General features: G+C 42.4%; 1 protein-coding gene across 1 annotated transcript in view; it reads left to right on the top strand.

The window, feature by feature from the left end:
* FLT3 (fms related receptor tyrosine kinase 3) overlaps nt 1-15,265 on the top strand; it is a 46,884-nt gene extending 31,619 nt beyond the window's left edge. The window contains exons 11-24 of the mRNA XM_037378420.1: nt 909-1,020; nt 2,583-2,761; nt 4,184-4,296; nt 4,392-4,524; nt 4,614-4,718; nt 6,616-6,726; nt 8,773-8,926; nt 9,286-9,416; nt 9,803-9,927; nt 10,293-10,415; nt 11,056-11,167; nt 11,251-11,350; nt 12,678-12,783; nt 13,769-15,265. Coding sequence (XP_037234317.1) covers nt 909-1,020; nt 2,583-2,761; nt 4,184-4,296; nt 4,392-4,524; nt 4,614-4,718; nt 6,616-6,726; nt 8,773-8,926; nt 9,286-9,416; nt 9,803-9,927; nt 10,293-10,415; nt 11,056-11,167; nt 11,251-11,350; nt 12,678-12,783; nt 13,769-13,891 — 1,727 coding nt within the window. The 3' untranslated portion in view covers nt 13,892-15,265. The remainder of the gene's footprint in view (nt 1-908; nt 1,021-2,582; nt 2,762-4,183; nt 4,297-4,391; nt 4,525-4,613; nt 4,719-6,615; nt 6,727-8,772; nt 8,927-9,285; nt 9,417-9,802; nt 9,928-10,292; nt 10,416-11,055; nt 11,168-11,250; nt 11,351-12,677; nt 12,784-13,768) is intronic.
* Nucleotides 15,266-15,609: the final 344 nt, after the last annotated feature.

The raw sequence follows: 15,609 nt of genomic DNA, 5'->3' as shown, positions 1-15,609 counted from the left end.
ATTTCTTGTGTTGGTCACGGATGGAGAACAGAGGAAGGAGGAGGAAGTTATTAATTTTTTTCTCTTCCCTTTAGTCTGCCATAAACAGAGGGCAGAATAAGAGAAATCAGTCATATAGTCAGGAAATTAATACTTCTTAAGAAAATCACAAAGCATAGGAATCAGTAAAACACAGTGACTGTTCAAACTCTGTAGAGCTGGAATATATGTGACTCCTGTAGAGACCACACAAGATACACAGTGAGAGGAAACACTTGCCCTCAGTAGGTGTTAGCTTTCTCTGGTGTGTTTCTTTCTTTCTTTTTTTCTCCTAATAGTATTTGTGAGTTAATGTAGTTAGTAAGGAGGCCCATACATAACATATATGTTGGGGCTGCTGCGTGTCATACACCCCTGCCCATGATTTACACATGCACTTGCCAGATGCTCTCAGTAATCTCAGTTCTGCCACATCACTGCAGCATCTCACCCCTGGTCTAGGTCAGGGAGCATTATTTATTGTGTATTATTTATACAAGGATCCTCAGTGCACATCTCGTACGTGCCAGATGCCCAGAACTGGGGCATCAGGAGAGTCCTAGGGCTGACTTCTTGCTCCAAGTCAGGAAAGCAGAAGTCAAGACTTCTAATTTCAGCTCTGCCACTGTTTTGGTCTGCCTGTGCCTGAACAGAGAAGTGGCTGCTCCCCTTGCCTTGCCCACACTGCCATCCCACAGAACCAAGGTGCGGGGCTGGAGGAAGGAGGAGGACTGAGGGCTGCACCCGGCTATCACAGTGACATGTGCGTGGGTTATTTTGAAAACACAGAAGCAGACCTTGGTCTCAGCAGATGTAGCATTGCCACATAAATGTAAAGGTTTTGGTCACTGAAGTGCTGTCAGAAACCATCTTGTGTTGTCTTGTTACAGGAAAGCCTGAAATAACAATGCAGATGTTGTTCAAGCAGATCTCCTGCATTGCTGACAGTTATCCTTCTTCATCCTGGGTCTGGAGGAACTGTCCAGAGCTGAACTCATCTAAGTAATAATTTTCCCCCTCTTTTATTCATTGCAAAGGCTATAGCTGAGCTATTCTTGGTTAAATGAAGACTAGCCTGTAACAAACTAAATGTAAAATACACCCTTGACCATCTGTACAAGGGGACATGGGGGCCCACTCCAGGGAAATGGATCCCCAAAACTATGGAAAGTTTTTTTCCATTTTTTTATTGGCATCAAATGAAGTCTATAAAGATGTGTATCTCAGACTGAAATAAACTTCACTGGGTCTATATCAACCATTAGGTAGCTGCAAAGTTCCATCTAAGTTTTTCTCTTGGCCTGTCAAAGTTAGAGGGATTCAGGAAACGCATTGGTTAACATGGGCTTGATTAATTGGTTAAGCTTTGGTTAATACCGCTGTTATAGTGACCTGTTACCAAAGCCAGTAAAGTCAACGAGGGTGTTTCCAGTAAAGTTAGTGAGAGTGTTCCCATTTCCTCTATTTATTTAGGGCAATGAGTCAGGCCCTAAAATTTCAAGAGATGCTGAAACAGCTTTGAGCTGTTGTATGACCTTGGCAGTTTTTATTTAAGTATGCCAAAAAACTAATAATCCCATGGTGCAGAAGAGTACTAGATCAAATTATCTTCTGGAAGGCCGTGGATAAAGCTCTAAGCATTTTAACTAGACTTAAAAAAATGTCTATGTGACTTTCTTATCCATACTTCTGGAAAGACTGCCTAACATCAATCTGTTTGTGCAGAAATGGAACAAGAAAGAAAACATCCAGTTAGTGAGTTTAAAACACTCCTTAAATCAGCTTTCTGGGATGAAAATGCTGTGACATTTCTTTTCTTGGAAATTTCCACATGTAGAAGCTGGTGCTATGTGTAGAGCTGAATAAATTTTATTTATTTACTTACCTCCTCATTTATTTATGTGAACAGTAAATTAGGCAGTAAGTTGATGAATGATAGAAAAGCTAAAAGTCAAAATTATCTCTGTGTGGGCTTATTTTCCCTCGAGTATAATGCAGACCTCTTTCTACATATCAGGTCTTAAATAAGTCATTAATAGAGGGTGGATGCTCTCCATCTTGAGTGAGAGAGACTTCATGGCTGAAATCACGTACCTTCAGGGAAAGGAATTAGACCTTTCACTGTGGGTTCATTTTGTATTTATTGTTTTAGCAGCGGCTCGTTTGGAGCTGCTCAGTAGTTTGAGTGTTTGAGGTAAAGCTGAAACCAGTGGGAATAGATGTGGTAGTGGGAGGTCGTGTCAGCCGTGAAACTGGTGGAGGTCCTGGACATCAGGGGGTGCAGGTGCCCTGCCAGGGCACCAGTGGAGAGTGGGACTGAGCCCCGCATAACAAGTGGGGAGATCAGTTCACCCCCCGCTGACCCTGCCATGTCCATCACCAAAAAATGAGACTGGCAAACTGCTCTGAAGCCTCACTCTAACAATGAGAAATAAAAAACAAGCCCACCTACACCCCCCTCCCTTCCAACACAGACATAAGACTTGTTTTGAAACATCCCACCTTCTGCCCTGGAAAATGCCACTGTGAGCCCAGTATGAAAACTGGTCTGCTTTCTTTTTCAGCTGTACAGAAGAAATCACTGAGGGGATTCACAACTTCTTGCCAGAGAGGAGATCCCTGGGGTCATGGATTTCAAGCAGCGCTCTAGATGTAAAGGAGACAACAACAACCTTCTCTGTGGAGTGCTGTGCAAACAATTCTGCTGGTTCAGCCTGCGAAAAAAGTTTCATTAACCTGTCAGGTACCACAAGCCAGTGTTTTAGCACAGGTTTTCTCAATTAAAGCTGGCATGGTAGAACTTATGGTATTTTTTATCTGGCTAAATGGCTGACCGTGCAATGCATTGCAGGTAAAACACAAGCACAGTGTGGGAAATGGTGGGTGAAGGGAAGACGTGTCTCTCTTCCCTGGTCCCAAAGCAGGGGCCTCCCTCATTAAAATTAGCAGAAACATCACACAAGTAGGAAGTGCAGGATGGAACCATGGCAATGTTGGGGTCTGCTTTTTTATTTTGTCTTAGTGATTCGTACCTGAAACCTGGAGACATCAGCTTTGGGAAGAGCTGAAGCCACTTTGGTAGCTGATGGCAGGTGCTGGCTCTTGTTCCTCTCCTGGACATCACTGTGGTGCTGCCAGAAATGCCCATGGGAGCTCCTCTCATCCCATGGAGGCCATTGTGCACCCAGACATGAGCATGGCTGAGCCAACAGACCCACTCAGGGGTCAGTCTGGGAAGCAGGAGTGAGTACTAGGGGAGTACTCACTTTAAGTACGCTTAAACTGGTGTAGGCAGGTGGCAGAAGGCTAAGCCCTGGTTTGGGAACTGCTGTGCAGCCTCCTTGTCAAGGGCATGAGAGATTCTTTCCTTATTGAACAAGAAAGTCAATACAATTATTTGCCCATGCACTTTATACTTGTAACAGTATATACATACCATAGGGGAAAGCATTTCTGTTACAGAGAACATGCTGTGGCACTGGGAAAGTGTTTTGAAGCCCACAGATATCTGCAGTACAGAGATTTCCTTTGTCATGGATGAGCAAGCTGTTTGGTGCTTTTGTCTACATCTGGCAGAAGCTGTGAGAGGTGATAGAGTTTATTTATGTTGAAATTACAATAGAAAGTAAGCATAATACTTACGCTCTTAGACACTACCAGAATATGAGAGTAGGTCTCATGTAATGTCCACCTATCCACTGGTACCTTATAGTATGGTCTTGACTCGTTAAGAGAGTTCTTGGCTGAGCAGCAGAGCAGTGCTCCAAGCAGGTTATGTACAGTCTGCCCGCTGGTAACAGGTACTTTGGTACCTAACATACATCACCTGGGGAAAGGCACAGGGAGAGGGGATGAATTGTTTATTCCTGTTTATGCTCACAAAGTCCAATCCATGGATCACACCAACACCTCTGTGCACTTAGACTTATGAATTGGTGTAGCTTTTTTTTTGAATGAAAACAGATGTCAGAATAACCCAGCACTTAGTGTCTCCTGACCAGCTCCTTGCTTTGCGTGTGGCTCCATCTCACTCTGTGCAGAGGAGGCTCAGGCATGAAAGGGCTGCAAACTGGCAGAACTGACCCAGCCACCATGGGTCATCCTTGCACCTCTAGCTGTATACATAAGCACTGATTTGCTGGGTAGTAATATGTATCTTTTAAAGTTGCAGGAGCTGTTTCTTCGCCCCTGGACAATGCTGCGTTCTATGTCTCTGCTGGATTTTTCCTCCCTTTGATCATGTTTTTGTTTGTGTTCATTTCTCATAAATACAAAAAGGTAAAAGCAAACATAAATACCTACCCCTTCCTCTGTTCCTACCAGGCTGTTTCTTCTTCTCTAAGACTTATTCCACTGTCTTTTTTCTTTCAAAGCAATATAGATACGAAAGCCAGTTGCAAATGATACAGATGATAGGCCCATCCGATAATGAGTACATCTACATCGACTTCAGAGAATTTGAATATGATCTCAAATGGGAATTTCCCAGGGAAAATCTGGAATTTGGTGAGCAGTCCATAAGGCAGACCCCAGTGCTGGAGTAGTACCCTGTGCTGTACCAGCTGCAAATAATATTGATGTATTGTGTCTTGTAGGACAGGTCCTTGGTTCTGGGGCTTTTGGGAAGGTGGTGAATGCGACAGCTTATGGAATTAGCAATGCAGGAGACTCAGTCCAGGTTGCAGTCAAAATGCTACAAGGTACAATAAACACTGGATGACTCTCACAAGCAGCAATGTTTTCTAGAAGCACCAAAGCAGAAGCAGTGTTGGAAATCCCTTTACATACAAACTTTTAGCAGTTACACCTGATGAATGCTTGGTTTCAAAATCCTTCCAAAATGCTTTCAAAACCCTGTTTCAGTTTGGAAAGGTGTTACTGAAGTGCCTTCTTCCAGCAGCATGTTGCATTTTGTCCTACACACCAGAGAAGTCTACATTGTGCATGGAGGGATGGAGCTGCTCTGCTCTAAGGAGGATGAATGCAAATTCGAAGTGCAGATTAGCCTGCAGGTTGCATTGGTGACTCTGTTGTCTTTGGTTTAAGGTCCCGTTTTTCTCGTAGTGCTGTCTAGCTGTTGCACTCCCTTTGCCTCCTATGTCTGAGCTATCTTGTTCACAAAACTTCCAATACCTCTTCCCGTAGTCTTGGTGACACAAAATGATTTCTTTCCATCCTCCTTAACCTCTAATACTCCTTGCTGCTTTGCTCTGGCCTCTCCAAACTGTCTTGACTCCTCATAAAGGTAGCGCCCAGGAGCAAGCCACCCTGGCAGCAAGCAGAGGAGGAGGTTGCACTACTGGGTCCCAGGTACCTCAACCCTGTTCATAGAATCATAGATACATCTTGGTTGGAAAAGACCTTTAAGATCATCAAGCCCAACCATTAACCTAACACTGCCAAGTCCACCACTAAACAATAGAATCATAGAAAGTTTGGGTCAGAAGGGACCTTAAAGATCATCTAGTTCCAAATCCCTTGTCATGGGCAGGGACACCTCCCACCAGACCAGGCTGCTCACAGCCCCATCCAGCCTGGCCTTGAGCACTGCCAGGGATGGGGCAGCCACAGCTGCTCTGGGCAACCTGTGCCAGTGCCTCACCACCCTCACAGGAAAGAATTTCTTCTTGACATCTAATCTAAATCTGCCCTCTTTTAGTTTAAAACCATTACCCTTTGCCCCATCACTACAGGCCCTACTGTGTCCCTAAGCACCACATCTACACATCTTTTAAGTACCTCCAGGGATGGTGACTCTATCACCTCCCTGGGCAGCCTGTTCCAGTACTTGACAACCCTTCTGGCAAAGAAGTTTTTCCTAATATCCAATCTGAACCTCCCCTGGTGCAACTTGAGGCTGTTTCCTCTTGTTCTGTCACTTGTCATGTGGAAGAAAAGACCAACACCCACCTCACCCACCTTTTGCATAACAAGATGAGCTTCACATCAGCTGCAGCACCAGCACTCTGCTCACCTGTGTGCCCACACAGCCCCTTCTTGCCAGCGCTGCCATCCAGCTCTTCATCCCCTATTTGCATATGTGCATCAGCTTTATGTTTCCTTGGTCCGCTCCTTTGTGGTTGTCTTTATGGAAATTCAACTTGATCATTTTCGTTCATGTCCCCAGTTCACTGAGATCAGGAGGACTAAATGCTTGTTGAAAAACAAGCCTAAAGCTATTACTGAAACAGGGTGGCCCTTTTAGCTATTGGATTGCAGCTGGTTGCATGCCATATGCGTGTTAAGACATCTTTTTTCTTTCGGCATTTCTCTCCAACAGGATTGACTGCCATTTTTTTCTGTGCTTGTGAACACCTTAATACACTGCTGTCATTCCTTGCCAGCCCAAGAATGAAAAATATTAACATTTTATGACTGCTTTCCCAAGCATTCAAATGATCCACACTCACACACACATTTAGTGTCCACCTTTGGCTAAATCTTTTTATACTGTACAACGATTTTTTAGGATGTTCTCAAACATAATGTCAGTCCAACTAATTTGAAATTAAGACTTGCATGTAACAAAGGATCGCAACCATTTACATTTTTATTTCTTTGCTGGAGATTTCCCAACCTGTGTTATTACTTTTACAGAAAAACCTGATGCTTCAGAAAAAGATGCTCTGATGTCTGAGCTGAAAATGATGACTCACATTGGAAGCCATGAAAATATTGTGAACCTACTAGGAGCTTGTACCATGTCAGGTAACTTGTAATTGTGGAAAGGTACCAATTAAAACCTTCAGACTAATGAGGACTCCTGAACAGAAAAGAAGTATCAAAAATTGATCATTAAAAGCAGTATTAAAAACATTCAGGCCATAATTAGTCACCTGTTCTTTAGGCTGCTGTTTCTTTCTGCATCTCTGAATCCTGTCTTTGCACAATCAATTTTGCTGTTCTCTGCTGACCCAAAATAAGATGAAGATGAACTGAAAGCAAAGTTAAAGCCATGCATGTCTACAGAAATGGTTCCTTTCTAATTGTACTTGCATGAAGTGAAACAACAGCCCTTCTATAGAAGAGGTTTTACTATTATAGTGGTGATGGCACTAATATGGGCCAGTTTATTATGTGAAAAGCAATAACTTATCTGGTGTAAGGTACTTTTGTATCCACATGATTATGTTCACATAAGAAATTATAGAGGTGGGGTTTTTTTAAATCATGTGGCTTACCGAACAGTGAAGTTGTAGAAAGAAAGGGAAGAACGACTCAAAACTAGACAGGAAAGAAAAGAAACTGGAAAAGAGGAGGGGTGGGAGGGACACCCAAAGAAAAGAAAGAAGTGAATAAAAATGAAGGACAGCTTTTTAAAGAACTGAATGTGAAAGTAAACTGCAGGTGGAAAGAACTAAGCAAAGATGGGCTAAGATGAAAGTGGCAAGATATTATCACTAATTAATTATTGTGTGACTCATGTTATCATTGAGGCAATGTACACAGATGTTCTTGTCCCAAGAACTCCTTCTCTGGCCAAGTGCAACAGTGAACAGGAGCGGCTGAAGAGAGGCTAAAGCACAGATCACCTTGCGGAAAGGGCAGGGCTTTACCCAGCATTTGTTCATATCATGAATTGTAACATCTGCCACTAAAAAACTTAACAGATTTTCTGCCACAGATATTTATTTTATCAGAAAGACCAAAGAGGACAGTTAACTCATTTCCCCAGTTTGCATCAACACCAATACTGTCACGCAAATACATTTGAGGTGTAAGGGGAAAGTAGAGAAATAGATTATTAGTGGTGGCTTTAGCTGATTTGAAACTATACAGGCTGCCACTGCCTTCTGAAAAATTTGGCAAGATGTGATGGTATAGGCAGGAGACCTGCAAGGAAGAACCTGTTTAGTCTGGTGGGGTAGGGCAGGAACACTTCCAGCCTTATGTAAGTCCCATGTTCCGAAGCATTTGCATGGTTCTCAAGACATTCACATCCACTCTCTGAGAGACCTTACAGGCTTTTTCCATGTGCCCTACCTTGCTTGACAGGGGTCTTCTGGCAGAAATGTTTGCAAATTTGTAGTCAGTCTTTCTGAGCCAGAAGTGGTGATGCCAGTGTAAGACTTCACAGGGGTGATGCATGACCACTCTGAGCTCCTGGGCCATTCATTCTGCTCCTGATGGCTTGTTGTGGCTCGTCTCTGACCCTGCCTGGGTCAGGAGTTGGAGGTATTTTTCCTTCCTTGAGAAAGTAGCCTGAGCAGTGCTCCACTCAGACACATCCCCTTGCAAGGTCTTTCCCTCCTATAGGTCCCCTCTGCCAGTACACTTGGGTTACAGGTGGCCTCCACGGGGAAAAAAAAAGGGGTATTTCTAAAGCATGAAGGTAGTGCTGATAAATGGAAGAGCATAGGTCAAAGGATACCAATTTACACCATGAAGATAATTAGCAGGGTCATCTTTTGCTTGAACCATGTATGGTTTAGACAATATGTTGCATCTTCGTGGCCTGTGCTGTCCTCCCCAGTGCCACTGGTATGGGGAAGGATCTTTGTGCCTTCATAGGTGCAATCCACCTTGGGAGATGCACCACAGGGAACAATCAGCTACACAGACTTTCCAACAGGACATTAGTCATTACAGTCCGTAAACGTTACCTGCCTATCAGTACAGGTTATCTACCCAGGAAGGATGATGCTTGGAATGTTTAATGCAGATTAATCCTGGGAGAAGAGGAGGCATCATTAGGGCTTTAATGGGGAAGGTGTTATAGATAGCAGGAGACATTTACATTTCCAACTATTTCAGGACCAATCTACTTGATATTTGAATACTGTTGCTATGGTGATCTTCTGAACTACTTAAGGAGCAAGAGAGAGAAGTTTCACTGGACACTGACAGATATTTTTAAAGATCACAACTTCAGCTTTTACCACAATATCCATTTGAACAAAAATTCCAGGTAAAGCATTTGGTGAGTTTAATACTTTATAAAGCTCCCGTCTTTTTTTTAAGCTGCATTCTCAGCTGTGCTGTAAACTGAAGAAATTATTGAATTCTTGAGAATATGCCTTCACATACTTTAAGAAGCAATGACTGACTGAGGAGGAACTGAGATTTGCTTCTCCTTATGTTCTTCACAACGGACTGCAAAACGCAAACAACCTCTTGTTTCTCTTCCCAGTTTTGAGAAGACTCATCTCTGCACCCAGATTTTTGATAGCAATAACTGATCATGCTTTTTCACTGCAAAAGGGTTTACGTGCAGGAGGTTATGTGATACACCATGTGTAACCTTTGAAAATGTGTCACCCATTCCAGGAAAGGAACTCACCCGAAGTACAGTGTGAATATGACTCTGTGCAGAGAGGATGAATTTGAGGTCATGCAGAGAAGTCAGAATGTAAATGTGACATCTGGATCAAAAAGGATAGTGCTGTGTTCTGAGGAAGGTTAGAAGCTAACTCCTTTTATCTCTGGCGAATCTGTTATTTTTGTGTTTATTACATTATTGACCTAACTAGACTAGATTTAGTGACACAGGAGGCCCCTTTCTATCATATGTCTCTCTTCCCCCTCCTGGCAGGAATTTTGCTGGAAAAGGATTCAACAACACTTAAGACCAGAGGCTTATGTTTCTGGTCATGCTACACATAATATTTGAGAATGAAAATGCTTGTTCCTTTATCTTGTGTCTGGGAAAAGGGTGCAAAAGGTGGATGCTCTTTGTGATGTTGTTCTTGGTAGAGGCATGTGAAAATCCTTACAACAGTCAGTGGAATTAATCAAAGAGTGAGGAAGCCCATGGAAAACTCATACTTTTGGTTATTTTTTACAGATAAAATTAAGCATGCAAGCAGACAGATGGACGAAGAAGAGGATTTCAATGTGCTTACTTTTGAAGACCTTCTCTGCTTCTCTTATCAAATTGCCAAAGGAATGGAGTTCCTTGAGTCCAAATCGGTATGGGGAAGGGTTTAGATAGAAAAGACAGTGAAAATAGGTCAGTCTATAGAAGGCAGACTGAAGAACAGAGACACTCAGTGGCAGGCTTGAACTATACCTCCTTCCCTGGCTTTACAGCAAAGACTGGATTGCAACTTTAGGCATGACCCCGAGTAAGAAGTGGCTGTGCTGCACACTTCTGCCTGCCCTGTCCCTGTCCCCGTCCCCTTGCCACAAGCAACCAGGGTCTGTCCAGCTTGCCCATTCTCCACACTTTTTAAGTGGAAGGAGGCACCAGTTCAGAGAGCTGTGCCTGAGACAAGGGGACTATCTTCTTCCGACACCAAATGCTGCAGAGTGTTAATCCTTCCTTTCCTTCTAAGTGCATTCACAGAGACCTTGCTGCCCGGAATATATTAGTGACCCATGGAAAAGTGGTGAAAATTTGTGACTTTGGCCTGGCCAGAGATGTAGTGAAGGACTCCAACTACATCGTCAGGGGCAATGTAAGTTCCTGAGTGCTCTCTGTTTTTCATATCGTTGTAAGAATGATAAGGAACCAAGAAAGTGAAACTTTTCATTTTCAGATTCCTTGTTAGCTTTATAGATATCTGTACAGACTATGCAGAAATCTCACTTTTTCCTGCCCCTGGCAAATGCAAATCCTTACCTTATAATTAACCTAATCAAGCTAGTACTGTAAATGAGATGGTACCCGTGTCCTTACTAAAGCACACTGAAACCCATCGATGGAAGTGCTAGGAATTGTTTACTGTTAGAGACAATAATAGCATAGGGACAATAGCATATGTGTGAGGGTACACCAGGTCCTCTGGCTATATGAAGAAGTGTGGTGTGGGCATCTCCATCTAGGCTGGTCACTTTGGAAGTCAGAGGAGGGAAGAAGGCTCTTCCAGGGCTGAGTTCATCTCTTCCTTAAATAGTCATCTAAAATGGATGAGATTAATTGGCTCCTTAGAAGTGCCTATTTGTCTCCATAAGGGAAATTTAAAGGGGCTAAGAGAAGCCCAGCTTTTCACACATCAAACATGAACTGATCCTACTCAAGCAGTGAGAACTACAGTGAGTCACCCAGAAAGCCTGTGTCATAGCATGACCTGGTCTCCTTTCCCCCTCTCTCTACAGGCTCGTTTACCAGTTAAATGGATGGCTCCTGAAAGCTTGTTCGAGAGGACGTACACAATGAAGAGTGATGTCTGGTCTTATGGAATATTACTATGGGAAATATTCTCTTTGGGTACGTTCTGTAATGCAACAAACGAGCAGTGCTTTGTTTCGGCAGCTTCCAAATTAACACGTATTTTCCAATATTTTCCACAGGTGTAAATCCCTACCCTGGCATTCAGGTTGATACGAACTTCTACAAATTAATACAAAGTGGATTTAAAATGGACCAACCGTACTATGCTACAAAAGATGTGTAAGTGTATTTCCTGAGTAATGCACAGCATGGGAATTTATATTTACTAGGTCACTGTTTGTTTGATCTTTTATTTATTGTACACTGTACTTTGCTCAAAAAAAGTTGCAAAAGGTGAGTACTTCCTCTAACTCTGAAATAGACTGCTTGATCCTGCAGGTTTTGTCCTAAAGCAGAAGTGATCAATACTAAAGGTTATGTGTGTTTGAAAGGACTAGTTTATTATCTTTAATTGTGCCTTCCTTTCCCAGGGCACTTCTCGTTCTCAGATCACAGACCTATTTTTTTCTTTCATTTTTTTATTTTTGCAAGAAGTATGTTATACCATATTCATTTTGGATATTAACTAAATCTTTGGTGACATTTTTAAAATGTTTTTATTATTATTAATTGAGCTTTAGCATGTTTGATTCAGTTCCAGGAGGCTAGGGTTCCTTATAGAGAAAAACCCTGCTAAGGAAGAGTTGGCGGGAGCTATTCCTGCACTCTCATACATGATTTTCAGCCTATGCCTCTGTGCCTGGGAGGAGTCTGGATAGAGGTGGACTCCAGGGGACAGGAGAAGAGAAGATGATGGAGAACCGTGAGACCTGGAGCTTGGAGGAAAGGGAAGGGCTTTGGGTTGTCTGAGCTCTTCTGGCAAACATTTCATACATGATCTAGGGACTCGGTGCCTTGCTATGAAACTACACTGTTTTTATCCTCTCCATGTAACAACTGTAATGGCATTAAAGGTACAGGTGAATCTGACAGATTGACCCACGAAAGATTGCTGTAGGGCTTATAAATATCAGAGAACCTTTTGACTTAGTAAGTTTGCAAGTGACTTTAGCAGGGAGGTGCTGCACTGGTCCTTGATGAAACTGCAAAATCTTGAAGGTGGTTTTTTAACTTCAGAAATATTTTTGTGATGTCAAATTACATAAAAAGAATTTCCGTGAAAAGTGTCCTCAAAACTAGAGAGTCCACAAGGAGAAAGTTCAGCCCCAGAAACAGACAGGAATTGTCTGCCTACCGTTTTCTGTATGGTATGGAAGCTGGAAAACAAGATTAGTGTGCCAGTATGAGCCAGCCAGGGTAAAATTCTGGCCACAATCCTATAAGGAGGGTTTAACTAAGGACTCTGGTAAAGCCATGTTCTGCATTTCACCCTTTATCCTTATCTTTCTATATCTTTTTCTCTGATGCAACATGCTAAATCTGGCCTCTTTCTGTAAAAGCATTCTGGTGCCCTGTGATTCCCATCTAAATTCTCCACTTCCATGTAGTCACTTACAGAGAATCCAACTGCTAACACGTTTTCTGTATCACCTCTTTGCTCCTGCAGCTATCGCGTGATGCAATCTTGTTGGGCCCTTGACTCCAGGAAAAGACCCTCTTTTTCTTGGCTGGTTTCCTCTCTTGCCTGTCAGCTGGCTAAGGCAGAAGGAGCTGTAAGTAAACACAAAGAGAAGAAAAATTTGTTGGTTGGGGGTTTTTGGGTTGGGTTTTTTTTGTGTGTATGTAGCCACATGGATCACCATGAGCTGAGAAGTAGTCTTCTGGTTTCTATTCACATGCACCACTGTGCTATGAATACGTTGCCCATGGACCAGTGTAAGAGTTTGGAGATTTTTTTTCTGCCATTAGAAGGAATCCTGACCTCCCTGATGAGCATTTCTTTCCTCCCACTGCTTGCACCAGGACTCTGTAAGGCTGAAATCTCTCAGCCTGTGCTGTAGCAATGTGCTTCCGTTGTGCAGGAGCCAGTGCAGTTGGCTTTGGTGATGCTGATAGCTGAGCCTGGGCCACCTGCCAGGCATTTCATGGGGGGGCCACCATAGGTATGTGCTGCCATGTCCTCACAGACAGCGGACCATATGTCATCTTCAAAGGCCAAAATAATAAACAGCATCTGAGGAAGTCATATTCCATCCTTACCAGACTGTGTTCTCTTCCTCAGGAAAAATAAGCAACTTCTTTCTAAACTACCAATTCCTACCTGTGTATCCCTCTGGGCTAGACGCACTGTTTCCCAATACAGTGTCTCTGCAAACCTTTTGGGATGTGGAGAGCCATAGCCAAAAAATGACTCTTGCCTCTCTGCAGGCTGTTAGCCTGGCAGAAGCTGCTGAGCATAGAAGCAAACTAATGAGCAACTTCAAAGCACTGTAGCTAGAAAAAAAAAATAAAAATGCTCCTTTGCAGTCCAGTGCCCCTCCTCAACCCAGCTCTTTTTGGCTGGATAAAATCCATTTCACATAGGTAGTTGCCTGGACTCCCTCTGGAGTCAGTGGGAAGTAAATGGGCAGACATGAGTGTGATTCTCCCTCAAGAGGAGGTGGGCTGTGCCTTACAAGAGCCTGCTTCACAGGGAGAAAAGCAGTTTTCAAAGTATGATAACAAAAGATATCTTTTATTTCCGCTTCCCAATTCTAGGTTTACCAGAATATGAAGAAAAATATTCCTACACACAGTTCCAGCATCAAAACTAAACCATGTGTAAGCAGGGATGAGGAATCTCTGCCATCTACAGCTGTGCTCCAGCATGAAGACTCTTAGGTTGAAAAATAATCTGGGTTATGGATTTGGTCTCAGTATTTTCATAAACTCCATGTAGCATAAATGTTTTAAACCACCACTAAGAAAAGAAACTGCTGCTCTGTTCACATTTCTTATGAGCCAGTCCATGTTTATGTTACTTTGAGGAGAAGACACAATTCGTTTCTTTGAATTCAGCAAATGCTTCTATTGCAAGACAAAAGCAATGGTCATTTCACTGCATCTCTACAACTGGATGTCTCTTTTCCTGGTTTTATGTAAATAGTGTCTAGCCAATGCATTGAATTCAGAATGTTCTTGCCATATTTCAAACAAATACAAGAAAATCCATGGGGGTTTAGTCAACGTTTACAAGCACAGCCTATGCATCTAGAGAGAACTGGTGTGATTTCCAGAAGCGCTACTCACATCTTCAGCTCCAGCTGTCAGTAAGTGTTGGAAAAAAAGTAGCCAACTTTAAATCCCCAGATTTTAAAATAGCAGCCTTGTTTTACACAGAACTATAAATTTGAGTGTGTATAACTGTCTTATCCCAGACATCTCAATTGCTGTGAAGTTCCTGATAGGTGTCCAGTTCAGGTGAGTTCATTTACAGCGAGTGATTCCTTCCTACCTAAAATAAGCATTGAAAACAAGCAGAAGGAGTGATATTTGGAGATGACCTTCTGCCTCCCTGGTCTAGAAATCCAGAAATCCAGGTGGCTGTCTCCAACTGGAAGTCTCACTTCAACTGAGTTACCAATAATTCCATTCTTTGGGCTTTATGTGTTTTGATAGCAAATAGAAATGTTTAATTTTGAAGAAATTATCTTCCGTAGCAATTTAGGAGTGTAATATCATCGCTTCCTATTCCCAGAAGTTAGCCTGGGTGTATGAACCCTGCTGCAAGAAAATGAGAGTATGTCTCTTCAATTTTCTCCCAGATGCCCAGGACAATAACCTGATGCTTGCTGGAGTTTTAATATAGATAAAAAGACATGCTTATTTTCACTGTGAGGTGTGGGGATTCATAAATGCGGCTTTCATAATGACTTAACGGGATATGTCTGTCTACATCACGGTGAATCAAGTTGACAATATGTGAATTAATGGTTTTCTTCTCTTTTACATTTTACAAGATGCTAACTGCAGTTAGGATTTCCAGTGGCAAGTGTTATAAATGAATAACGGTTTGGATAGAATATGCTATCACATAAATTAAGCTGCTCTTTACTAACATTGTCTGAAAATAATTAATGTTGTAATGCAATGATTATGATTTGCCTATTTTTGTTAACATTGTCGAATTAGCAAGGAATCATTGATTTTTTTAATCAGATATAAACTGCTGAAGAATAATTTGGAAATATAAAGGCAAAAATAAAACTTTAACATTGCATTTTCTGGAAAATAGATATGACTTTTAACAAACTCATAACACAATTTCAAATTGTTCGGCAGCAAGATGTCACTATTAACACACAGCCTGAACCAGCTGGAAAGCAGGAGCCGAATGTCTTGTGTGGGCAGGAGTTTTCAGCCTTCAGAGCTAGAGGAGCTTAATGCTGCGATGGATGCATCCAAGCCTAGCTGGCCCTGGAAGCTAAGCAGATGTGAACTTGGCTCATAGACGAGCAGAAGGGAATCCCATGTGTTTTACAACATGCCAGGGAGTTGCGTCAAATGTTTTTCCACAAGATTAAAAAAGGAGTGGACAGAGGTCATCTGGCCCCATCATT

The sequence above is a fragment of the Falco rusticolus genome, chromosome 2 (genome assembly GCF_015220075.1).
Source record: "Falco rusticolus isolate bFalRus1 chromosome 2, bFalRus1.pri, whole genome shotgun sequence".
Taxonomy (NCBI): Eukaryota; Metazoa; Chordata; class Aves; order Falconiformes; family Falconidae; genus Falco; species Falco rusticolus.
The sequence above is the reverse complement of the archived record's forward strand: the minus strand, read 5'-3'. Positions and strand labels throughout refer to the sequence as shown.